The sequence below is a fragment of the Drosophila ananassae genome, chromosome 3R, assembly GCF_017639315.1.
Source record: "Drosophila ananassae strain 14024-0371.13 chromosome 3R, ASM1763931v2, whole genome shotgun sequence".
NCBI classification, from domain to species: domain Eukaryota; kingdom Metazoa; phylum Arthropoda; class Insecta; order Diptera; family Drosophilidae; genus Drosophila; species Drosophila ananassae.
In genome coordinates, this window is record NC_057930.1 from 9,879,142 (window position 1) to 9,901,647 (window position 22,506).

The 22,506-nt window shown below is 41.3% G+C and overlaps 8 protein-coding genes across 13 annotated transcripts; 4 read left to right on the forward strand and 4 right to left on the reverse strand.

The window, feature by feature from the left end:
* Window positions 1–184: 184 nt before the first annotated feature.
* LOC6506059 (conserved oligomeric Golgi complex subunit 3) lies at window positions 185–3,581 on the forward strand. The gene is made up of 8 exons (XM_001965060.4): window positions 185–425; window positions 487–999; window positions 1,052–1,539; window positions 1,597–1,736; window positions 1,796–1,956; window positions 2,019–2,148; window positions 2,212–2,957; window positions 3,016–3,581. The coding sequence occupies exons 1-8, from the start codon at window positions 261–263 to the stop codon at window positions 3,382–3,384; spliced, it is 2,712 nt and encodes a 903-aa protein (XP_001965096.1). The 5' UTR covers window positions 185–260; the 3' UTR covers window positions 3,385–3,581.
* On the reverse strand, window positions 3,500–4,661 carry LOC6504261 (AN1-type zinc finger protein 2A). Its single transcript, XM_001965061.4, has 3 exons — window positions 4,520–4,661; window positions 3,900–4,435; window positions 3,500–3,844 (listed from the first exon to the last, which is right to left on the reverse strand). Exons 1-3 carry the CDS (start codon window positions 4,572–4,574, stop codon window positions 3,680–3,682), a joined length of 756 nt encoding a protein of 251 aa, XP_001965097.1. The 5' UTR covers window positions 4,575–4,661; the 3' UTR covers window positions 3,500–3,679.
* A 546-nt stretch (window positions 4,662–5,207) lies between these two features.
* On the reverse strand, window positions 5,208–7,589 carry LOC6504256 (sorting nexin-2). The gene is made up of 5 exons (XM_001965062.4): window positions 7,296–7,589; window positions 6,958–7,061; window positions 6,010–6,895; window positions 5,778–5,930; window positions 5,208–5,721 (listed from the first exon to the last, which is right to left on the reverse strand). The coding sequence occupies exons 1-5, from the start codon at window positions 7,473–7,475 to the stop codon at window positions 5,671–5,673; spliced, it is 1,374 nt and encodes a 457-aa protein (XP_001965098.1). The 5' UTR covers window positions 7,476–7,589; the 3' UTR covers window positions 5,208–5,670.
* A 151-nt stretch (window positions 7,590–7,740) lies between these two features.
* Window positions 7,741–12,755, forward strand: LOC6506062 (adenylyl cyclase X E). Of its 3 annotated transcripts, XM_001965063.4 has the most exons (12): window positions 7,748–8,078; window positions 8,130–8,270; window positions 8,335–8,494; window positions 8,550–9,306; window positions 9,401–9,501; window positions 9,562–9,904; window positions 9,975–10,407; window positions 10,492–10,853; window positions 10,913–11,007; window positions 11,681–11,832; window positions 11,928–12,060; window positions 12,121–12,755. In XM_001965063.4, the coding sequence occupies exons 1-12, from the start codon at window positions 7,974–7,976 to the stop codon at window positions 12,675–12,677; spliced, it is 3,339 nt and encodes a 1,112-aa protein (XP_001965099.2). In that variant the 5' UTR covers window positions 7,748–7,973; the 3' UTR covers window positions 12,678–12,755. The 3 variants fall into 3 exon arrangements, with proteins under 3 accessions (XP_044571918.1, XP_001965099.2, XP_044571919.1); XM_044715983.1 differs by lacking the exons at window positions 10,492–10,853; window positions 10,913–11,007; window positions 11,681–11,832; window positions 11,928–12,060; window positions 12,121–12,755 and having other exon boundaries at window positions 7,741–8,078; window positions 9,975–10,088; window positions 10,145–10,281; XM_044715984.1 differs by lacking the exons at window positions 7,748–8,078; window positions 8,130–8,270; window positions 8,335–8,494; ... (1 more) ...; window positions 9,401–9,501; window positions 9,562–9,904 and having other exon boundaries at window positions 9,991–10,088; window positions 10,145–10,407.
* Window positions 12,756–12,845: 90 nt separating this feature from the next.
* LOC6506065 (adenylyl cyclase X E) lies at window positions 12,846–17,595 on the forward strand. 4 transcript variants are annotated; one of them, XM_032455544.2, is made up of 12 exons: window positions 12,855–13,067; window positions 13,125–13,265; window positions 13,331–13,490; window positions 13,551–14,319; window positions 14,372–14,472; window positions 14,534–14,891; window positions 14,951–15,401; window positions 15,452–15,813; window positions 15,873–15,967; window positions 16,464–16,615; window positions 16,688–16,820; window positions 16,878–17,595. In XM_032455544.2, the coding sequence occupies exons 1-12, from the start codon at window positions 12,957–12,959 to the stop codon at window positions 17,429–17,431; spliced, it is 3,387 nt and encodes a 1,128-aa protein (XP_032311435.1). In that variant the 5' UTR covers window positions 12,855–12,956; the 3' UTR covers window positions 17,432–17,595. The 4 variants fall into 4 exon arrangements, with proteins under 4 accessions (XP_032311438.1, XP_032311435.1, XP_032311436.1 ...); XM_032455545.2 differs by having other exon boundaries at window positions 13,563–14,319; XM_001965064.4 differs by lacking the exons at window positions 12,855–13,067; window positions 13,125–13,265 and having other exon boundaries at window positions 13,374–13,490; window positions 13,670–14,319; window positions 16,878–17,594.
* A 692-nt stretch (window positions 17,596–18,287) lies between these two features.
* On the reverse strand, window positions 18,288–19,696 carry LOC6504245 (trypsin beta). Its single transcript, XM_001965065.4, has one exon. The coding sequence runs from the start codon at window positions 19,153–19,155 to the stop codon at window positions 18,349–18,351; it is 807 nt and encodes a 268-aa protein (XP_001965101.1). The 5' UTR covers window positions 19,156–19,696; the 3' UTR covers window positions 18,288–18,348.
* A 71-nt stretch (window positions 19,697–19,767) lies between these two features.
* LOC6504243 (trypsin delta) lies at window positions 19,768–20,835 on the reverse strand. Its single transcript, XM_001965066.4, has one exon. The coding sequence runs from the start codon at window positions 20,645–20,647 to the stop codon at window positions 19,820–19,822; it is 828 nt and encodes a 275-aa protein (XP_001965102.1). The 5' UTR covers window positions 20,648–20,835; the 3' UTR covers window positions 19,768–19,819.
* A 148-nt stretch (window positions 20,836–20,983) lies between these two features.
* LOC6506071 (ras-related protein Rab6) lies at window positions 20,984–22,337 on the forward strand. Its single transcript, XM_001965067.4, has one exon. The coding sequence runs from the start codon at window positions 21,405–21,407 to the stop codon at window positions 22,029–22,031; it is 627 nt and encodes a 208-aa protein (XP_001965103.1). The 5' UTR covers window positions 20,984–21,404; the 3' UTR covers window positions 22,032–22,337.
* The last annotated feature ends 169 nt before the right edge of the window (window positions 22,338–22,506 follow it).

The window sequence follows — 22,506 nt, forward strand, 5'->3', positions numbered from 1 at the left end:
TACTTTCCAGCCAAAATTCATACATATTTCCGAATAAAAACACTTTTTTAAACAATTAATCTTGTACGTATACTTATGAACATTTAAAACTAAAATAATTGTGTTAATAAGGGTTTTTTATAATTTCAAAATCTAGAGATTTTCGGTCTTTTGTTTTGGCTGCACTGGTGACAGTGCTGGAAAAGGCTAAATTTTTTGGTAAACAAACGGAAAAGTATCGCTATCGCTGCTCCCTTGATTCCAGAATCCGGCACAGAAAAATGGATGACGTCGCCACCGCGCAAAGCGAGAACGAGAATTTGCGGAAGATCCGAAACCGCCTGATGCAATGGGAGTCCAAAACGGATCCTCTGGCGGCGCTGAGTGTCCAGCAGGAAGAGCACTTGGATGTCCTTACCAATCTGTGGCGCGGTAGTGGGTCAACTGTAAGGGAGGAACTATCTTGATTGACAATCAATTTTTGAAGAAAACACCTTATTGTTACAGCCGCCGTCCCCGACCACACTGACACAGCCTGGAGTGCCCTCGGCCTTGGGAGCCACCTTCTCGGAAGCCGTGAAGGACATTGAGCTGCCTGATGATGGGCTGCGAAACACAAATGATTTCCTGCTCTGGTTCGCGGACGTCAGCGCGGAAATCGAGCAACGTGGCGATGCCGACTACCATAGATACCTCCAACAGCTGGAGCAGCGGCGGGAGGAGTGCGGGCATATGTTAGAGCAAATCGCTGTAGCCATGGAGCGCCTCGGTGCCCTTTGTGACGAGTATGACTTTGTATCGCAGAAGACAAGTGCCCTAAACATGGCCAGCGAGCAGCTGATCGAGGAACAGGAGAAGCTCCAGGAGCTGAGCAACGAGATTCAACGACGACTGCACTACTTTAGCCAGGTGGAGCTCCTCAACCAGCGCCTTCAGAGTCCAACTCTGTCTGTGGCTAGTGAAGCCTTCCGGGAATGTCTGAATAAGATTGACGACTGCCTAAACTACATCGAAGCCAATGTAAGCCCAATAATATAGCGTGTCTACAATCTAGTAAACTTTTCCTTTGCAGCCCAAATTTAAGGATGCAGCCTCCTACAACGTGAAATACAAACAATGCCTGGCCAAAGCATCGGGCCTAGTCCGCAACTATGTGACCAGCGTGATAAACCAGGCCACAGAGGCTACACTCCATCCCAAGAACAATATACGAGATGCCTCCACTGCCTTGCAAGCCCCAGATGCCGCGTTTGCATTGTATTACGGAAAATATCAAACGGCCGCCGCGAAGGTGAAACGGGTGGCACATCTTATAGAGGCGCGAGTGGAGAACAGCCAGGAATACGGTCAACTTATGGCGGACTTGCAACAGCACTATTTGGCGCAGCGTGCCAGCGTTATGTCTCCAGCCGTAAATTCGTCCATCCAGAACGTTAAAGAACTTCACAAGGGAGATCACTGTTCTCTGACTCGTAGTGCTTGTGCCTTCCTGGTGCATGTCTGTCAGGATGAGCAGCGCTTGTACTACCAGTTTTTTAGCACTGGAGCTCCTCATTTAACGTTAGTTGTTTAAAATATGTGAATTTCACATTGTATTTAACGCTAAAACTTTTTTAGGGTTTACCTAGAGGGATTGTGCACTATTCTGTACGATACAATGCGCCCATTTATAATACACATAAACCACTTGGAAACCTTGGCGGAGATCTGTTCCATCCTTCGCATAGAAATGTTGGAAGAACATGTCCAGCAGAATCGTAAGAGTATTAATTTCTTTTTTTTTCTAATTGATATTTAAATGCATTGTATTCTACAGCTGCTGCTTTGGAGGCCTTTGCCACTATTGCCCATCAACTATTGCAGGATGTGCAGGAGCGTTTGGTGTTCAGAGCCCATTTGTATCTTCAATCAGATATACAAAACTTTAATCCCTCTGCAGGAGACTTGGCGTATCCCGAAAAGCTGGAGATGATGGAGGTAAGTGTATTTGGCGTGGCACTAGCTTGGAATTTACTTCATGGTTCTTTTCCTTAATATAGAGCATTGCCCTGTCATTGCAAGAGCCTGCACCATTGCGTCGCTCTGATTCGCGTGCCTCCATGATATCTACTGTGTCGAGTGTTGTGGAGACGGAGAGTGTCGACACCGCCTATAGAGTGAAGCAAATGAGTATGTCTTTAGAGGAACTTTTATGTATAAACATAAATATATTTATCTGATTTTTGTTCACAGATTCCCCAGCCGATCTACATGGTATGTGGTATCCCACAGTGCGACGGACATTGGTTTGCCTTTCGAGACTCTATCGCTGTGTGGATCGGCCCATATTCCAGGGACTTTCCCAGGAGGCGCTCAAACTCTGCATTCAGAGCGTTTCCCATGCAGGTGGCAAAATATCTGCCACGAAAACGCCCATAGATGGTGAACTTTTCGAGATCAAGCACTTGCTTATCCTGCGGGAACAAATAGCCCCGTTTAGAGTCGACTTTACGGTGAAGGAAACCTCCCTGGATTTTAGCAAAGTAAAGACAGCCGCCTTTGGGTTACTGCAGAAACGGAAACAGCTCTTCTCCATGGGCAGCAATAATGCTTTGTTGGAATTTCTGCTAGAGGGGACGCCACAGATTAAGGAACATCTGCTGGATTCGCGGAAGGAAGTTGATCGCCAGCTCAAGACAGTGTGCGAAAGGTACATCAAAGATGCTGTGATCATGCTGGCAGGTCCGCTTGTCGTTTTTCTGGAAAAAGCCCAAGGGCTACTAGCTCAATCAACGCCAGCCACAACGACTCCGTCATCAGAGCCTAACAAGGGCAATTATGCTTTGAGACAAAGCCCCTGGGCAAGTCCCCAGCAGATAAGTAGCATTATCCAGGAAACACAGCGCCTGATCAAGGCCAAGTTATCGGTGCTACAACGCGCTATGCAACTCTATTTAAGCAATCGTGATACGGAATTTATTATATTCCGACCTATTCGCGTAAGATATGCTTTAACTGCTATATCAGCTTTTATTGTATTTGTGACTCTTTTTTCAGAACAATATCATTCAGTCGTTTGTAAAGCTGGAGCAACTTCTCACCACGAATGGCTATTCTACCGATGATATGATCATCACCAGCTGTCCGTCGGCCGAGCAGGTCTCAATCTTACTTTCAAGCGCCAGTATTTTAGCAGCCGAGGGAGTGGCTAGTTTTGCAGCAGCAGCCCGGAAGATTAGCACATCATCCTCAGTTGAAGGCAGGAAACTGAGTTCACAAATTTCCCACAAATCGGACTTGGTGGAAGAGCCAAAGGTGGAGGAACCGCAGGCCCAAATCGAGGTAGTGCCAGCCGAAGGTCCTTCAGCGAAGAAGATTAATGAGATACTAAAAGGAGAAAATCCCTCGCAGGCCAATTCCGACTAATTTGCAATGTATCCAACATAAGTTATCTATTTACCTTGTACCATATTTATGCCTAGAGTTATGCATCGGTTTCCCTAATTGGAATTAACTCTATCCTTTCCAAAAAAAAAGTTTGTATAGTTAACATTGATTTATTTTTGCTAAACCACTTAGAATGTGACGAAGTCGAAGTAAATTACCAACAAATTTTACGATAACAGTTGCAAGTTGAGGAATTAACATAAATTAGTTTGGCAGATTCTTAGCTGCTGGTCAAGTGATGGATATGTTTGAAAGTGCAGAATCCTTTTAGGGACTAGGACAACAGGCACTTGTCCTTGGCAGTTCCCTGCTGGCTGTCGCCGCCACCCACTGTTACTTGCTGGGAGTTGGCAGCTCCTGACTGGCGATTAAGACCTGCTGCTTCATCCTGTTCCATAATCGATAAAGCAAGAGCTCGTGCCAGTGCCTCGTCTTCACTCTGAAAAGTGGCCTCAATTAGTTTTATCAACTATTTTTTGGATTGAAAAACTTACCATATTGCCCTGAATATTTTGTACTTGTGTGGCCTGTGGTCTGGGATTCGAGTTGGTAGAACTATTGGTTGGTTTGGTCTGCCGGCGCCTTTCCGCCGCCTGAGCAGCCATGGATCGTGTGTCCGATCCTGAGGTCTTGAATATGGACTGCCATGCTCCACTTAAAGATGCAGTTGGTGGCGCCTGCTTGCTGGCAGGCTGGCAGTCATGATCGCTGGTGTGGCGATGTCGTAGGCAGAAGTTGAGGTGGCACTGCGAGCACTTGACCGGAACCAGTTCTTTGCGCTTGCATCCCTTTGCGTGGCAACGATTGGTGTAGATCTTCTTGCTTTCCGACTTACACTGCTGGTCGATGTGCTGACCCACTGTGACGTCGGGCTGTACGCCCGGAGGGGTTGGCACGGGCTCACGACAAAGTGGGCAGATGGGCACCTGGACATTCTTCCTGTGGGCTCCTGGGCAGCTGTGGCGCTCGTAGTTGTAGTGCGAGGCGCAAAAGACTTTATCACATGAATCACACTTTACTGGTAAAAAATCTGAATATGAATGAAATGCCATGAAATTAATTCAATTAGTTATTGTTCGCTGGCGACTGCTTCCTGTTGGTTGTTGCGACTCACCTAATAGGTTGCATGATGGCTCGCTGCAGTGTTGTCCCAAATGGGGAAACTCCATGTTTGATTATTTTTCGTAACTATTCGGGAGAGTCAGAATATGGAATCTTATATAGCTGTTTTTTGGAAAACTCCAGAAACAAAATGACGAAAATGACTAAACACTTCTTCTTTCCATTTGCTGTTTAAAGTAGTGATGGACATAAACCGTGTTCGTGTTTCGTGACACCCTGTGTGCGATACTTACCCGCGCCATTTGAAATTTTGTATTTCAATTCATCAATACTCAAAAAAAACATTACACAAAAAATTAATAAAAATGAAATGATATAAAAATATATACATTAAACAAATTAATTAAAACCAAATTAACCAGTTTAAAGATGTATATTGTCCTTCTGCATTAATCTTTTATTATGCTGCTTTTCAATTTTAAATTTTAGATGTTTCCAAATTAAAAAAAAATATATTATCCAGAAACAATGATAAATTGGGTTCGTATTTACATAAAGATATGGAGCCATCTGGGGTCGTTGTTGAAAGGAAACGATCATAACTATTTACATCTATACATATTTACAAATTTATTCTTGAAAATGCACTCATTGTCATGATACAAAATGTTTAATAGAAATATATATATATATTAATACATAAATATACCAACAATAAACAAGAAAAGGAGTTTTCCCCATTTATAATGGCATAACTTCAATTTGGAAATGGCCAATGAGTCTTCTTTGATTTCATAAGTATAACTATAAGATCCACATTGCCTTTTGTTTTAGATAATACCGAATACATGTAAAGAATGAGAAACTTTTAGACGTTCTCATATATATCTTCAATTTTTCCTAGAATGTATAAAAGTCATGATAATAATTGCTGTAAACAAATAAAGAGATATACGCTTGGTAGAATGCAACGATAAAGTTCAACTTTTTCATGCTTTTGAGGAATTGAAACCAATTTCATTGAAATGCGAACAGCAGTGCCAAATGATGAGATAAATATTGCTGACTGCGAATTAAAAGCTCCAGATTTTCAGATCAAAAAGGAATTTTGGTCCCGCTGAATAAGTATTCATGGCGCGTATAGCTGTTAGATTTTCAAAACTTTTGGAAATGCATTAAGAGAAGAATGTAATACAGTTTAATTTAAACGATTTCACGGGCATATGGCGCAAATGCCTCCCAGTAGCTAACAATCTAAAATGAAAAATGGCTCAGTAACTTATAAAGATTTGATTATAAGGTATATCTACCTGCTGCTGATGCGCCATTTGGTCTTCTATATACTTGATAATATTAGCTTTAAAGTCTTTAACTCTGGTCAATTCAAAACGTTCCATTTCACGCTTTATTTCTGCTGAAATATCGTCGAATTGCTGCTGGCATCTTTGCACTTTTCCCTGCCACTGGAATCGAAAAATAGAATCAATATTAGGTAAACATTTTATGAAATGGAATTTTGTGAATGGAATTTGAAACACTCACTTCGTCGACTTCTTGCTGGGCCTGGTCTAGCTTGTCCGCCCGATTAGCAAGCTCAAACCGACCGCGGTTTTCGCGTCGCTTGGACAACTGCATTTGTGCATACTGCCAATTTTGAAAAGCCTTAACGCGTTCGTGAAAAATGCACTTAATGGCTCCGAACAGGCCGAGGTAATCCTTAATGAACTCAGCGAGAATGAAGAAGTCAGAGTTGCCTTGTTCAGAACGTAACAGCTCAATCTTCTCCTCTAAATCGGCTAGGTTAGATAAAGCTCGCGACAGTCCTGTGTGCTCCTCGCATGTGCTCAACATAGCGGCCGATTTTGCCACCAGGCCCGTCAGAGCCGATAATTCGCGGCGCGAAGTGACCAGCGACTTCATAGCATTGTGCAGTTTCTGTAGGTGGGCGTCCAGGCTCTCCACTTCAGTGATTTTATCGTCGAACCAAGGATCATTCTCGTCCATTTTGTACGTTATCTTGTTCACCGTCTCACCAACTTTGTTAAATAGTCTAATAACCCCGGCTCCACTCAGAGCCGAAGTATTGACGGCACGTGGTAGTTCCTGGTCGCTCTCCAGGAAATTCATAAAGTCCAAATCAACGCGAAGAATAGGATGCTGGGCGGTCCGGTGGACAAACCTTTCTAAAGCTGCCCGCCGTATTTCGACCCACTCCTGGTTCATTGGTGTGCCCGGCTCGCTTTGCTGCGGACTAATTTTCACCTTGGTGCTGCCGATAATATTCTTGGACGGAGCCGGCGGAATGATTCGACCCTGTCGCATATACTTGCCCACCAAAAGGTCGTGGATGCCTAAGAAATCGCTAAAGCGCCGTAGGGTGCTGAACTCGGAGCGTTTGAATTTTGGAATGTTTGTCTTGGTCGTCACCCTAGATAAGTGGATCGTATTTTGCTATCATGCATTGCACCGCGATAAGGGAAATTGACTCACTTGTATGCTAAATAGGAGCCCATCCCATCACCGATTTTCTGCGGGTCCGACACAACAATGTTAATGAAATAGTCCCCATCGTCGGTTAGGACCTCTTGCAGTGGCTGGAAGAGAATAAGTTGTTCTTCGATTAAATCTAGCAGCTAATGAACACAGAATGTACACATTGCTCACTACACTCCACTGTGAGCAACAGTGGGCGGCACTTATGACGTCGACGATCCAAACAAAGCAAAAGCAACAGTCGTTATTGATAATAAAGAGAACAGATGAAGCAGGCGCCGCCTCAAAATTTGAGCCAATTTAAGTTTACGTCCTGCTGGGTGGCCCGCACTTACATGTTCAATGCTGCTGGGGCTCATGGCCGACACGAAAAGATCGGTGTCGTTTCCAGCCAAAGTTATGCTACCGGGAGCAGGCACTTCCTCCTCCTCGTCGGAGGACTCAACTCCGTTGTCCCCATTGTTTATGTCCACCTCAGCGAACTCTCGGGTGTGCTCGGGGCTTTCCACTTCCATGTTAAATTTCTTCAATTTGGATATTCTGCTTTGCAATTAGTGGAATTCTTTCTTTTTTCACCCGTCGCTGTCGTATATCGTAATCGTATCAGAGCATGAAACCAATAGATAGAACTATCGATAGATTCAATAATATGAAGTTCATCGATAGATTTTTTTGCAGACAGACCATACAGCACAAATATAATTAAAAAAAAAGGCGTTACAAAACTTAATATAAGCTATATTTTCTCCTTTCTAATTATAAAAATAATAATTAAAATCGAGTTGAAAAACTCACCTCAACAGCAAAAGCTGACAAAAGCTTACCGCTAAAAACCCATTTCCATTCGCCTGATAAAAAAAGAATATATTGGTACAATTTCGATTTTGACGTTTTAAATTATTTGCGCCAATCAATGAGTGGCTCGAGTAGTCGCTTGGTTTTGCGTTTCAACTCAAAAAGTTCAGATTTACGAAATCAGAAGCAGCACAGAGAATTAAAAAAAAAATAAAAAAATGTATCCCAAAAGAAAACGTGCCGTAATAAACGCTGGGCCGTGTAAGAGACAGTGCCATCTTAATTATGTCAAAGAACGTATGTGGGATCCGTTTTATCTAAAGGTAGTATTCGATTTAAAACCAAACTGAAACTTAAAAATTTGTTATTTGCAGAAAAAAATCAAAGAAGTGGGATTGTCTAAAGATCTTAAATTGTATCAGATACGCCTGTGGAGAAGTTACCTGAGCATCTTCTTCGTGCTTCATATATTGGTCACCATAGGCCATTGCTTGTTAATCCTTGTGTTTGCCGAAGTAAGAAAAAATTATTTTTCATATTTTATATATTAACGAAGCTTTTGTTAATTTAATTTTCTAGATAAAGGATCTGATCTACTTTGATGTCGTCGTATATTTTGGATGTGGGGTATTTCTTTTGGCCGTTTTAAGTGTCAATTTCTGTGAACAGTTTGTGGAACGACACAATTGGGTAATGTTATTAAGTTCGTCATTAGCCGCTATAATTTTACTTTCTGCGGGTAGGTCAACATTTCCAATGCAACTGACAAAGTTTTCAAATATTAAAACTTTTAGACAAACTCACTGCAGCCATTCACTACGATCCGAGCACGGAAATGGTAGTGGCCTCCTTCTATGACGTATACATTGTATTTGTGATATACATGTATCTGCCGGTACCTTCAGTTTGGTCGTCCATAGCGCTGGGAACGGTAGCAGCCGTCGTATACATAATTTACTATGTTATGTGTATGAGTCCTGAGCAACTTCCGGACGGAAGTGTGGTGGCGGATGCCTCCCACTATTTGTGCCTCAACCTAGTGGGCATTTTTTATCGCATAACTACAAATATGATAGTCCGATCCTCATTCCTGGACCGTTATCAATATGTAAAGGAGGAACTAAGGCTTCGGAACGCCAGGTGGCACGAAAAGAGTCTTGTCGACAGCATTTTGCCTCCTCAGATCTCAATATCTCTTCAGTCGGAAATTCAAAAGAGAATCACTATGGTGAATCAGGGCACCCGGCCATCAATTATCACCCTGAGACGCTCTATGGCAGTTCAGGTCCATCCGGATGTCAGCATCCTCTATGCCGATGTCGTCAACTATACGCATCTTACCACCACCGTTGATGTGGTGACTCTTATAAATCTCCTTCACGATCTCTACGGGCGATTCGACAAAGCTGCCGTCACGTTCCGGGTCCAGCGGATCAAGTTTTTAGGCGACTGTTATTATTGCGTTGCCGGAATGGCTGAAGCTGATCCTGATCACGCGAAAAATTGTGTGGACCTTGGATTCGCCATGATCTCCCATATTCAAGAAGTTCGGTAATATTTGGAAAAATAGTTTTTTACGTTTATTCTATATAGGAGAGACACATTTTTTTTTACAAACTTATCTAATTTTTTCCCCATTTTTTAGGGAAATATATGGCGTGGATATTAATATGCGCATTGGTGTCAATTCCGGAAGTATTTTCGCAGGTGTGCTTGGCGAGGCTAAGCTGCAGTTAGACATTTGGGGTGAGATTTATCCTAGATCATATTTTTTCATTTGCCATTGGGAATTTAATATATTTGTAGGAACTGATGTAACTATTGCCAATGTTTTAGAATCGACTGGACTGCCTGGTTGTGTTCACGTCAGTAGCCGAACCTTAAGTTACATAGATGAGGACGAATTTGCTATTGAGCCGGCTCCATCTTGGGCGGCGGAACATCCCTTATTTATAAAGCATGATGTGCAAAGCTATATACTCAGATCGAACAATATGAGTCTACACGATACACAACCGGAGCCCTCTGCTAGTATTTACTCCTTTTCACGGCTTGGGTCACAATCGTCAGATAAAGACGAAGCTTTACAAACTTTGTTTAAGCAAGAGCTTTACAAGGAATTTCAAAAAATGCCCGTATTTCGTTGGAGGTACGTTTTTTTTTAGCATCCTGTTTTATGCTATAGTTTATGAGCAATCTTAACACGCTCTATTTAATAGGTTTGACCAGAATGAACTTGATTCTAGTTCGCCAAATATATCCTTCCTGTGTCTGAAATACAGAGACAAAGACATGGAGAATTTGTTCATAACTCAAAGGGACTACATATTTAAGTACAGTATAATGCTAGCCTTTTTAATTAGCTGCTTTTGTTCAATTCTTCAACTAGTTGCTGACACCAAAAATCACGTATATGTCAGTGTGCTAAGTACCACGGTAATGCTCATCTTCGTGGGTTTGACTTTTATTGTCTGGTACAAGAAGATCTGCTGGTTCAAAAATCACGTTAAATCCAAAGCTAACCCGATTTATAACAGGTTCAGCTGTTTTATGTTCTACTTGCTCAAAAAAATTCAGATCAGCATAGAGATTCGTATTTTAATTTACTTATTTATTGAAATTTCCCAGGGAACCATCATTGCTTTGATTATGGTATGTGGAAAATCTGTGGAAGGAGTGGTGCTACCATTCCTGATACGATATTGCATGGTAAATTTTGTATTCCTTTTTTTTCAGATTTTATGCGATGCAAACAGCTACATTCTGGGTGAAATTGAGAAAAAAATCTTTCACTATGAGGCGCCACAGAATGAATGCTTTCACCCATGGGTGATCACCAATATGATGTCCATAATTATTTGCATGGCCTTTACTTTCACGAACATTCCCTTGCCAATAAAGACAGTCGTTGCAATTATAATGTCCGTCGGATACATATTATTGATTAACCTTCACCTGGCGTTTTTCTTCCACCATAGCTATTCCTCAAGTCCTTCCCTTCCTGCGGAATATGCCCACACCCTGCAAATTCTGGTCACCATGATAACTGTGTACCAGAAAGAGCGAATGAACACCTTCGCCAGCAAAGTAAACTTTAAGTAAGTTCTGAGCTCGACTCAACCTTAGATTAATTCTAAATAATCCTCATCGTTTTTAGATGGCGACAGGACCTTATTAAGAAACAAAAAGATGCCGCTTTAACAAACCAATCGATCACCATTCTTCTCCATAATATTTTGCCTGAACACGTCGGTAAGTAATTCGGAGTTCGGAATCTTAAACGTATGCTACGAATATTTAACGAATAAAGTGGCATCTAAAATTAATTCTTAGCCCCCGTCGAGAAGGGTAGTGCTTATTATTAACTTTATTATGTTATCAACTGCAATTTTGATTTTTATTTTATATTTTGTTCATGTACGGTTATAATTCATTCCCACTTCAAAGATTTCTCTTGCCTTTTCGTTGGAATTTTATTTTAAGGAGCACACATTTTGAATTTCAGAATTTTTCAGAATATAAAATTTATAAAATCTTGTTGCATTAATATTTATTGCAGTTGAACAAAAAATAATTTAAATTCGTTATTTTAATATCTGGAAAACAAACCAAATGCTAATAAAATAAAACTTGAAATCTTAAAGTATTTGAGTCGAATATCTTTATTTATATAAGATATAGACATAACTGAATGATCAGTGATATGAAAACTGTGAATTTTAAGATAGAGAGTTGGGATTCTTTTCAATGTTCACGTTATTATTTTATAGAAATTATTTTGATAATATTATCTCATAGGGATCGGCCAACTGTATCCGATATATCTTACTATTCATTATAAACTTTGGCTCCACCCAAAGTTAGCTTTCATTTCTTTGAAAAATAGTCTTCCTTCATAACGTATTTCTCGTTCGTCCTTTTACAGTAAAGGTCTATCTTAATTCATTAGCTAAACATGAATTGTACTATGAAAATTATCAGATGGTTTCAGTCATGTTTGCTATGTTAATGAATTTTCAAATGGACTTAAAGAACTTGCGAATACTGAACGACATTATTACCGAATTCGATATGTTGGTATGATTAATATATAGTATTTTCTAATTTTTTCAACGTTATTCTGCATGTTAATAACCAAAAATTATTTTTTTGATTTATGACATTTAAAACAGCTACTTTACTACAAGGAATACTACGTGGTTGAGAAGATCAAGGTTGTTGGATGCACATACATGGCTGCTTGCGGGCTAGACCTTAACTTTGCGGGATCGGTCAGCTTTAAGACTCGGGTTTCGAATCTAAAAAGTATCTTTTATTTCTTGATAGCCTTTATTTCAAAAAAAATTAAAATCCTTTGCATTTTAGTGTCTGCAAGCAGGGGACAGTATTTGTCCCTACCGCTTGATTCGGAGGACGACGACATGGATGAGGTGGTATTCGTTCTAGCCTCGTTTGCACTTGATATGATGCGCACACTGTCCAAATGCAAAAACAGTCACATCAATATCCACGACAAGATAAGCGTCTGCAACGGATCGATCACCATTGGCTTGTCCAGCGGTGAGGTGATGGCCGGTATTGTGGGTGCCTCCCAGCCACACTATGACATCTGGGGTGATGCTGTGAACATGGCCTCGCGAATGCAGTCCACCGGCCTGCCGGATAACATCCAGGTCACCGAGGAGTCAGCAACAATTCTTAAGGATTTTGGCATTAAATGCAATTATCGCGGCTTAACCTACGTGAAGGGACGTGGCGAAATACCGACCTACCTTGTGGGCATTGACAAAACGATGTCTTTCATCGACACAATAGCCAGGCGAAGTCCAAGTCACGTGCTTCGCAGTACGAGAATATCCCTTTCATCCGAATACAGAAACGAAGAAAGCAATCAGTCGCATTTCGATGGCCATTTTGTTTAATTTTTTGTTCCCTATTAATGCATGGTTTTCTTGTTCATTATTTAAAACTCTCCACCTTAAAAATAAAAGATGATAAAATATAAAAAACACAAATTTCAATTTGGTTGGTTAAGAAAAAAGAAAATTATTACAATTTGAATTGCTATCGCCGAAGTAGTTTGTATATGTGCATCTAGTAGGCGCTTTGTTTTACATTTATTTCCCCCAAGTGAAATCAAAACGTTTAGATTTACGAGAGCAGAAGCTGCTCCCAGTTGTTCAGTAAAGTAAATATTAAATATGAGTTTTTCGATTGGCAAGTCGGTAAGCGCAGCCAACGCTGAGGATGATAGCGGACCTTGCCACCTAAATTATGACAAGGAGCGCAAGTGGGATCCATATTATTTAAAGGTAGTATACGACTTAAATCCGAATTGAAACTTTTTGAAACAAATAGTTTATCTGCAGGACCAAGTCAAAGAAGTGGGATTGACTAAAGATTTTAATTTGTATCAAATACGGCTGTGGAGGAGTTACCTGAGCATCTTCTTTGTGCTTCATATATTGGTCACCATAGGCCATTGCTTGTTACTCCTTGTGTTTGCCGAAGTTAGAAAAGCTTAGTTTTAATATTCTATATACTAACCAGGCTTTCGTTCGATTTAATTTTCCAGATAAGGGAAATGATCTACATTGATGTCGCCGTGTATTCAGGATGTGCGGTATTGCTGTTGTCTATTCTAAGTATTAATTTCTGTGATGCTCTTGTAGCGCGACACAATTGGGTAATGCTATTCAGCTCGGCATTGGGCGCTTCAATTTTGCTTTCTGCGGGTATGTCCATCTTTGTAGTGCAATTTTCAAAAATATTCAAGATATTTCAACTGGCTTTAGACATAATTACAGCGACCTACCACTACCATTCAAACACAAAAATGGTAGTGGCCTCCTTCTATGACGTATATATTGTATTCGTGATCTATATGTATCTTCCGATACCTTCTGTTTGTCAGGTATTAGTGCTGGGAACGACAGCATCCCTCATATATATGGTCCACTTTATAGCGTTCATGACTACGGAAATTCATCCAAAACAGTTGTTGTCGAGCGGTCTGATAATAGATGCCGCCCACTACATGTGCCTCAATCTGATGGGCATTTTCTACCGCATTACTACCAATATGATGGTGCGTTCATCGTTTCTGGACCGCCATCAATATGTAAAGGAGGAACTGTGGCTTCGTAACGCCAAGTGGCACGAAAAAGTTCTTGTCGACAGCATTTTGCCTCCTCAGATCTCAAAATCTCTTCAGTCGGAAATTCGACGGAGAATCACTGTGGTGCAACAGGGACTCAGGGTACCAATCACCACCCTGCAACGCTCTATGGCAGTTCAGATCCACCCGGAGGTCAGCATTCTCTATGCCGATGTCGTCAACTATACGCGCTTGAGCACCACCCTCAATGTGGAGACTCTGATAAATATCCTTCACGATCTCTACGGGCGATTCGACAAGGCTGCCCTCATGTTCCGGGTCCAGCGGATCAAGTTTTTAGGCGACTGTTATTATTGCGTTGCCGGAATTATTGAAGCGGATCCTGATCACGCGAAAAATTGTGTTGACCTTGGATTTGCCATGATCTCTGATATCCAGGAAGTTCGGTAATTTTTTAAACAGAATTTTTTAATCGATATTCATTTTGTACATTTTTAGGGAAATATATGACGTGGATATTAACATGCGAATTGGTGTTCATTCTGGAACTATTTTCGCAGGTGTGCTTGGCGAAGCTAAGCTGCAGTTTGACATTTGGGGTGAGATTTATGTCTAGATCTTATATCTGTATTCTCCATTGGGATTTCAATATTTTTGTAGGAACTGATGCAACTATTGCCGATGTTTTAGAATCGACTGGACTGCCTGGTTGTGTTCACGTCAGTAGCCGAACTTTAAGTTATATAGATGAGGAAGCATATGAAATTGAGCCAGCTCCATCTTGGGCGGCGGAACATCCTTTATTAATAAAGTACCAGGTGCAAAGCTATATACTCAGATCATATAGATATACATTAATCGATAACAAATTTGAGGAGAATATTAGATTTTACTCTTTGGTAAGGTCTAAGTCCCCAACGAATTTACAAGCGAAAAATGAAAACGAAACTTTAGAAGATGTTTTTAGGGAACAGCTTCACGAAGAATTTCAAAAAATGCCCGTATTTCGATGGATTTTGTGAGCATCATATTTTATTTTAACGTTCGAGGACAAACTAAACGCTCCTTACTCAATAGCTTGGAAGGGCTTTTCCGGCATCGTCAGTATGATGCGGATTCTAATATTCCAAATATATCCCCCGTGTGTCTGACCTACAGAGACAAGGACATGGAAAACTTGTATTTAAATCAAAAGGACTACATATTTAAGTATAGTATGTTGTTAGCCTATTGCATTGCATGCCTGTTGGTCATTCTTCAATTTGATAGTCATACCGCCGTGTGCTATCTCTGTACCACGGTGAATACTTTTGTACTTGTTTCCTTCGGCATTTTGACCTTTATTGCCTGGTACAAGAAGATGTGCTGGAGCTTAAATCAAGTTAGATCCAGAGAAGACCCGACTTATAATAAGTTTAGTTGTTTTATGTTCTACCTGGTCACAGGAATTCAGCACACCGTAGCAGTTCGAATTGGAATTTACTTATTTATCACAATATCGCATGGAATCATCATTGCTTTAATTATGGTATGTGGAAAATCTATGGAAGGAGAGGTGCTACTAATCCTCATTTTCAGATATTATGTAATCAAAATAGCTACATTCTGAATGAAATAGAGGCCAAGGTCTTCCACTATGAACCGACAGAGAACGAATGTTTTAATCCATGGGTTATCACCAATATGATGTCTATATTTATATGCATGGCCTTTACTTTCATCAACATTCCTTTGACAATAAAGACTCTGGTAGCCTTTCTATTGTCCTTAGGATACCTATTATTGATTAACCGTCACCTGGCGTTTGTCTTCCACCACAGCTATTCCTCAAGTCCTTCCCTTCCTGCGGAATATGCCCACACCATGCAGATTCTTATCACCATATTAACTGTGTACCAGAAAGAGCGAATGACAACCTTCGCCAGCAAAGTAAACTTTAAGTAAGTTCTGCACTTGACTCAACTTTCAATTAATTCTAAAAAATCTGTATAATTTTTAGATGGCGACAAGAGCTTAAAAAGAAACAAATCGATGCCGCTTTAACGAACCAATCGATCACTATTCTTCTTCATAACATTTTGCCTGCACACGTCAGTAAGTTATTTTTGATTTTTTATTTTATTTTAATATATAAATAAATAAAAACTCATTTTAAACACACATCCGACTGACCCATTGATAATGTTCATTGACATTCGTGATTTTAGGGATTCTAGCTTGGAACTTTGTAGAGATAACTTTTGAAGAGATAATGTCCCAAGTGTTTAAATGGTCATTTTTAAATTTTTTATGACCATCTATCTGAAGAAAGGCTGTTTAAGAGCTGACTGAAATTTAGATTTTAGCAAGCGAAACAGATTTCTAATGCAGACCCTGATATAAATGCACAGTAGTATATTCTAAATATTTCAAAACTACACAGTGTTTTACTAACTATACCGTTTAAACCGCCTAAAATAAAATATATAATCTTACTTCAAGGGTACAAAAGGTTCCACTTCGCCCGAAGTTGTCCTTACATTTTCGTTATAGATTTCTTATCTATAACTTATGTTATAATATCATACTAATTCTGATCGTTCTTCAACAGTAAACGTCTATCTTAATTCATTAGCTAAACATGAATTGTACTATGAAAATTACCAAATGGTTTCAGTCATGTTTGCTATGTTAATGAATTTTCAAATGGACTTAAAGAACTTGCGAATACTGAACGATATTATTACCGAATTTGATATATTGGTAAGATTTCCATCTTGTTATATTATACAATTTTGTAAAAATTATTTTTTTAATTTATGGATATTGTAATAGCTACTTTACTACAAGGAATACTACGTGATTGAGAAGATTAAGGTTGTTGGATGCACATACATGGCCGCTTGCGGGCTAGACCTTAACTTTGCGGGATCGGTCAGCATCAATGCACGTCGGTCCACGATAAATGGTATTCTTTGTTCATTCTTGTGGTCTGTAATTGAATTGGACCTCTGTTAAATTTTAGACCCAACGAAAAGCAAGGCACAAGGTAACCTTCTTATGGGCGGCGATGAGTCCGAGCTAGAAGACTTGGACGAGGTGGTGTTCGTCCTAGCTTCCTTTGCGCTCGACCTGATGCGCACACTGTCCAAATGCAAAAGAAGGCAAGAAGAACCGCTCGAATCGATAAGCGTCTGCAACGGATCGATCACCATTGGCTTGTCCAGCGGCGAGGTGATGGCCGGTATTGTGGGTGCCTCCCAGCCACACTACGACATCTGGGGTGATGCTGTGAACATGGCCTCGCGAATGCAGTCCACCGGTCTGGCGGATAACATCCATGTCAGTGAGGAGTCGGCCATAATTCTTAAGGATTTTGGCGTCAAATGCAATTATCGTGGCTTAACCTATGTGAAGGGGCGTGGCGAAATGCCGACCTACCTTGTGGGCATTGACAAAGATTACAGTTTCATTGACGAGGAGGCCAGCAGGATTCCAAGTCGTGACCTTCGTAACACTCAAATATCGTTCGGATCTGCGTACAGCAAACAGAGTGACCGCTCCAAGGCCTCGCCGTAGTGGGTATCCTTGTACTGGTATCCTTGATGTTCTTTGTTGATTCTTTTTGTTCAATGTATCCAATGTTTTTCTTGTTAATTAATCAATGAGTTTTTAATCGTTGACTGTAATATTATGTTTGTAATAATGATAACATCCATACAATATATGTTTTAATTAAGGACTCAAAATACAGACGTCACTAAACAGAGTTACTATATAAAATACACTTCCAATAGTAGGGAAACCCATGATATTAAATTGAAATTTATACGAGTGTCACCCTTTGAATTTCCTAGTATTTTCCCGCCCCTTCCATTGCACATAGGCGATTTTTGGCATGAATTCGAATAATAAAGTTACAGAACTTTAACTTGGTATATGTTTTATTTATAGAATGGAGGCACTCTCTGATACGATTTCTTCTACCGCTCATATAAGAATAAATACGTATATGTATGCTAATTTGTAGTATTCCTTTTATACTCCTGCATAAGTTTAATTATAGTGGTTAAATTTAAAAAAAATTATAAAGGAACAGCAGTAAATAAGTAAAAAATCGTAATTCTAATCTTAAAAGGTAGAAGCTTTCATTGTCAGATTTATCTAAATCAGAATCATTTGTATAATTTCCATCACTAAATTATGATCTTAATTAAATATAGATTTAGAGATTAACTTTGAGATTACTATAATATTACTTTAAATAAGTTTTTCTGTGAAATTTTAAACTTTATACCAAAATATGGGAAATGGGCCTACAGCTCCTTCTGCTCTGCCTGTTATTTGAGTTATATTTTCAATATGACTTAAAAAGAGCTCGAGATAACCCAAACATTAATGAATTTGAATACAAAAAATATGAAATGCATACAAATTTCCACTTAATGTTCCATTTTGTTTATTTATTTGATCTGTTATCATGGACTATTTAGAATTTATCGAATCACTTGGTTTTTGGATATCCAAGAAATAAATGAAGAAACTTGAACATAGACAGATGGCGAGTTGACCGAGCCACATGGTATTTTTCCCCAGGACACTATTCCGATAAGGACGTTATTTTGCACGAGTGAACCGCCTGAGTCGGCGGAACAAATGCTGATCCCTCCGCTAAGAGGACCAGTGCACAAGTTGGTAGAATGCACATCCCTGCCCTTGTCGCCCAAAGCTGCGGCACAGGCATCCGTTTTAATGATGGGTATATTCTTGGCTACCTGAAGCGTCTTGGGAAAAGACGGAGTCTGGCTTTTGCTGGTGCTGCCCCAACCATAGAGATTGGCAGATCCGGTTGGCACTTGGCCGGCAGATGGAAGCTTCACTGGGGCCACTGCAGCTGACCAAACGAACGCGGTGGGTGTGTAGATCAATCCGATGTCATAGGGCACGGCTCCACCAGTATACAAGTCATTAATCACATAGTATGAGATAGGACGCCTTTGGGTGGTGCTTGCAGTGCCCGCCACCTCGATGCTGCCAGCCACCAAGGTGCTGCCCAGGACCTGGGCATGATTGGAGAGGCAGTGAGCGGCAGTTACCAGCCAGTGAGCATTCAGGATGCTGGCCGCGCAGTAGTGGGTATTCTTGTACTGGATGGACACTATGAAGGGAGCACTATTCACCGCCGCCGCCGTGCCACCCACAACTCGTCCTTCGGGACTGGGTTGGGCTTGGACTTCCCCAAGGAAATCGCAGAATCCTAGGAGCACAACTGCAATGTACAAAAGTGCGCTATGTTTCGACATTTCTGATCGGCAGGCTTTTTCAAACTACTTATAAAAAGTCTCTATCGGAGCCTTTTTAAATCAAATCATGGTACCAATTGTACTAGCGCCAGTAGAACGATTGATAAGAAATTTAATTTAGGGCTTATCATAAAAACCCCTTCAGCAATTCTAGATTAGACTTCGTCTAAGATTTTTTTTTACTTTACATATCAAAAATAAAATCATGACCGTCTGAAAGCCAAACGTTTAGTTGTAATACTTATATTAAAACTTTTCATAGGTATTAGTACTCTTACTAAGTTATCTTGGGCCAAAAAATACAAAAGGTTAAAGTTCTGAAGAACAATCTTTAACTCCTTTCGCAACTGCATTAAGAAGACATAAGTATGTGATAAGGTGGATTAAAGAAGTGTGTCATATCCCTTTATCTTGAGGAATTTACGATTCGTGTAATACGCAAAAAGTAAGAACAATAAAGGTTATAAATAAATTTATAATTTAATAGGTCAAGTAATTGTTTTACAAAAAAAACTACGAAACTACCACAAAGCAATGATTTACTAATCACTCGGATTCTAAGAATTTAATTTACAAAATTTCAAAAACCCCCTAATTTTGAAACGAAGAATATACACTTTGCTGCTTTTATTTTAAAGAATATTTAAATTCGTCTTAATTCGCTTTAAGGAGCCACTTGGTTGCTTGAAATCCAAGAAATAAACGACGAAACTTGTACATAAACCGATGGAGAGTTGGCTTGTCCGCACGGAAGTTGACCCCATGACACTATGCCGACAAGGACATTATTCTGCATTAGAGGACCTCCCGAGTCCGATGTGCAGATGCTGACGCCTCCGGTCAGAGGACCTGTACATAGATTGGTCGAGTGGACATCACTACCCTTGGCGCCCAAAGCTGCTGAACAGGTAGTCAAACTGATGATGGGCAAGTTGAACGCCACCTGAAGAGTAGAGGGATACGAGGCCGTACTTGTTGTGCTGGTGCTACCCCATCCATACAGATTGGCTGTTCCAGTCGGCACCACACCCGAAGACGGAAGCGTGACAGGAGCCACAGCCGCAGACCATACGAAGGCGGTGGGAGTGTAGACGAGTCCGATGTCGTACGGCACGGTTCCGCCAGTGTACAATTCGTTGATCACAAAGTAGGTGATGCTCCGGGTTTGCGTGGTACTTGCAGTGCCCGCCACCGCAATGCTGCCGGCCACCAGAGTACTTCCCAGGACCTGGGCGCTGTTCGTCAGACAGTGGGCAGCCGTAACCAGCCAGTTTGCATTGATAATGCTAGCAGCACAGTAGTGAGTTCCGCCGTATTGCATTGAGACCGCATATGGAGCACTGTTGGCAGCAGCTGCCGTTCCGCCTACCACTCTTCCATTCGGCTGGGCGATAGCCACTCCGGCGGTGGCCTGACAGAGACCCAGGACCAAAAGCACGACACTGGCCAATGGGCGATGGTTCGACATTGTTTGCTGTCCGTTCGCAATCATAGTTTTCTGAGAACTGTTTACATTGGCCGTTATTTTGCGGCCGTTTAAATTAATTCGCGATACCAAATTCGCCAGAAGATAAGGACTTCCAATTAAGGCCCGTGTTCTTCAGATAAGCGCTTATTATAATTTTAGATTAAGCTACTCGCGAGCGGTGAAACCCAAGGAATTGCTAGGTAGGGAGCACTTGCGCAGAGATACACTGTGTCAATAAACATTCTAGATATCTCAAGTTTGTTGTTTTGCTCTGGCGAGCTTTGAAATTGATGATATTTGAAAATCACTGTTTGCAGTCACCATTTGTCTATTCACGGTTTTTATTCTTCAGTAGCTGGTATTTTTGTGCGGTATTTTCCGAAGACCGGTCACACAGCAACTGACTCAGAAGTGAAGAAGAAGAGGAGACGATTTGCTGGCCTGCAATTTTTTCACGACGAACAAGTAATTTATACAGCCAATATAACCGTAAACCGGAATTGCCGCTGGCCGGAATCGTAAGCAACTTCATCGGTGTACCAGGATTAGGCAGATCAAAGCCAAGACAGTGCTAAAGGCTCAGGATTAAACAGAAAAATCATAGCCCAGCCCATATCAACAGAGCGGAGAGAGGGAGAGGGACTTAAAACTCTGTGGAGAGAGGAACGGAAGAGCGGAGAGAGGTCAGCCAACCCGCAATTAAGAAAAAGTAGACACGTACGAGAGTTGCACGGCCAAAAGTGCGAAGCAAATCTAGAAGAAAGTAGAAGAAGAAGGCGACATGTCATCCGGCGACTTCGGTAATCCGCTGCGGAAGTTCAAGCTTGTCTTCCTGGGCGAGCAGAGCGTGGGAAAGACCTCGCTGATTACGCGTTTCATGTACGACAGTTTCGACAACACGTACCAGGCGACGATCGGCATTGACTTCCTATCGAAGACCATGTACCTGGAGGACCGCACCGTCCGCCTGCAGTTGTGGGACACGGCGGGCCAGGAGCGCTTTCGGTCGCTGATCCCCTCCTACATTCGCGACTCCACCGTCGCCGTGGTCGTGTACGACATCACCAACACGAACTCGTTCCACCAAACCTCCAAATGGATAGACGACGTGCGCACGGAACGAGGTAGCGACGTAATCATCATGCTGGTGGGAAACAAGACGGATCTGTCGGACAAGCGACAAGTCTCCACGGAGGAGGGTGAGCGCAAGGCCAAGGAACTGAATGTGATGTTCATCGAGACGAGTGCCAAGGCCGGTTACAATGTTAAGCAGCTGTTCCGACGAGTGGCGGCGGCTCTGCCCGGCATGGACTCGACCGAGAACAAGCCCTCTGAGGACATGCAGGAGGTGGTGCTGAAGGACTCGCCCAACGAGACGAAGGACCCCGAAGGCGGATGCGCCTGCTAGAAGTAGCTAACCCGATCCAATCCAATCCAATCCAACCCAATCCCGATCCAATCTCCCTTAAAGCTGAAGCTGAAGCAGAAGCAGAAGCAGTTCAACCAACAAGAGCATTTCACACGCGCTGGCAACGGGTGTACACAGGTGTAGGTGTATGTGGCTGGATCAGCGGTGGATTCCAACAAAAAACACTGGACGAGCAAGCCCCCAACATCTTCTATATACACACACATACACAACTTTATGTTTAAGTTTATTTATAAAGTAAAAAATGATAGCAAAAGCAAATAGACTAAACAACAATTAACAAAATCGGCTAACTAATTAATTAGCTAATCCCTAAAGTAGGCGAAGCTAACTTATTGACACGAGATCAGGGATCAAGATCAGAGAGATATTTGCGAGCTAAGCCCCCAGAATATAGTGTTGTGCATTTCCGTAACTCCCTTGAATGAAAAAAGAAAAATAAACCCCGCAGCTT

Bases quoted from the DNA above. Each gene is read 5' to 3' on its own strand.
- LOC6506059 (XM_001965060.4), top strand. From the start codon at position 261: ATGGATGACGTCGCCACCGCGCAAAGCGAGAACGAGAATTTGCGGAAG. The intron at 426-486 runs GTAAGGGAGGAA...TTATTGTTACAG, and splicing joins GGCGCGGTAGTGGGTCAACT to CCGCCGTCCCCGACCACACT. The intron at 2,149-2,211 runs GTATGTCTTTAG...TTTTGTTCACAG, and splicing joins CTATAGAGTGAAGCAAATGA to ATTCCCCAGCCGATCTACAT.
- LOC6504261 (XM_001965061.4), bottom strand. From the start codon at position 4,574: ATGGAGTTTCCCCATTTGGGACAACACTGCAGCGAGCCATCATGCAAC. The intron at 4,436-4,519 runs GTGAGTCGCAAC...ATTCATATTCAG, and splicing joins GCCATCATGCAACCTATTAG to ATTTTTTACCAGTAAAGTGT. The intron at 3,845-3,899 runs GTAAGTTTTTCA...GCCACTTTTCAG, and splicing joins AAAATATTCAGGGCAATATG to AGTGAAGACGAGGCACTGGC.
- LOC6504256 (XM_001965062.4), bottom strand. From the start codon at position 7,475: ATGGAAGTGGAAAGCCCCGAGCACACCCGAGAGTTCGCTGAGGTGGAC. The intron at 7,062-7,295 runs GTAAGTGCGGGC...ATTCTCTTCCAG, and splicing joins GCCCCAGCAGCATTGAACAT to CCACTGCAAGAGGTCCTAAC. The intron at 5,722-5,777 runs GTAGATATACCT...TTTTCATTTTAG, and splicing joins AAATGGCGCATCAGCAGCAG to ATTGTTAGCTACTGGGAGGC.
- LOC6506062 (XM_001965063.4), top strand. From the start codon at position 7,974: ATGTATCCCAAAAGAAAACGTGCCGTAATAAACGCTGGGCCGTGTAAG. The intron at 10,854-10,912 runs GTAAGTTCTGAG...CATCGTTTTTAG, and splicing joins GCCAGCAAAGTAAACTTTAA to ATGGCGACAGGACCTTATTA. The intron at 11,008-11,680 runs GTAAGTAATTCG...GTCCTTTTACAG, and splicing joins TATTTTGCCTGAACACGTCG to TAAAGGTCTATCTTAATTCA.
- LOC6506065 (XM_032455544.2), top strand. From the start codon at position 12,957: ATGAGTTTTTCGATTGGCAAGTCGGTAAGCGCAGCCAACGCTGAGGAT. The intron at 13,491-13,550 runs GTATGTCCATCT...AACTGGCTTTAG, and splicing joins TTCAATTTTGCTTTCTGCGG to ACATAATTACAGCGACCTAC. The intron at 15,968-16,463 runs GTAAGTTATTTT...GTTCTTCAACAG, and splicing joins CATTTTGCCTGCACACGTCA to TAAACGTCTATCTTAATTCA.
- LOC6504245 (XM_001965065.4), bottom strand. From the start codon at position 19,155: ATGTCGAAACATAGCGCACTTTTGTACATTGCAGTTGTGCTCCTAGGA.
- LOC6504243 (XM_001965066.4), bottom strand. From the start codon at position 20,647: ATGATTGCGAACGGACAGCAAACAATGTCGAACCATCGCCCATTGGCC.
- LOC6506071 (XM_001965067.4), top strand. From the start codon at position 21,405: ATGTCATCCGGCGACTTCGGTAATCCGCTGCGGAAGTTCAAGCTTGTC.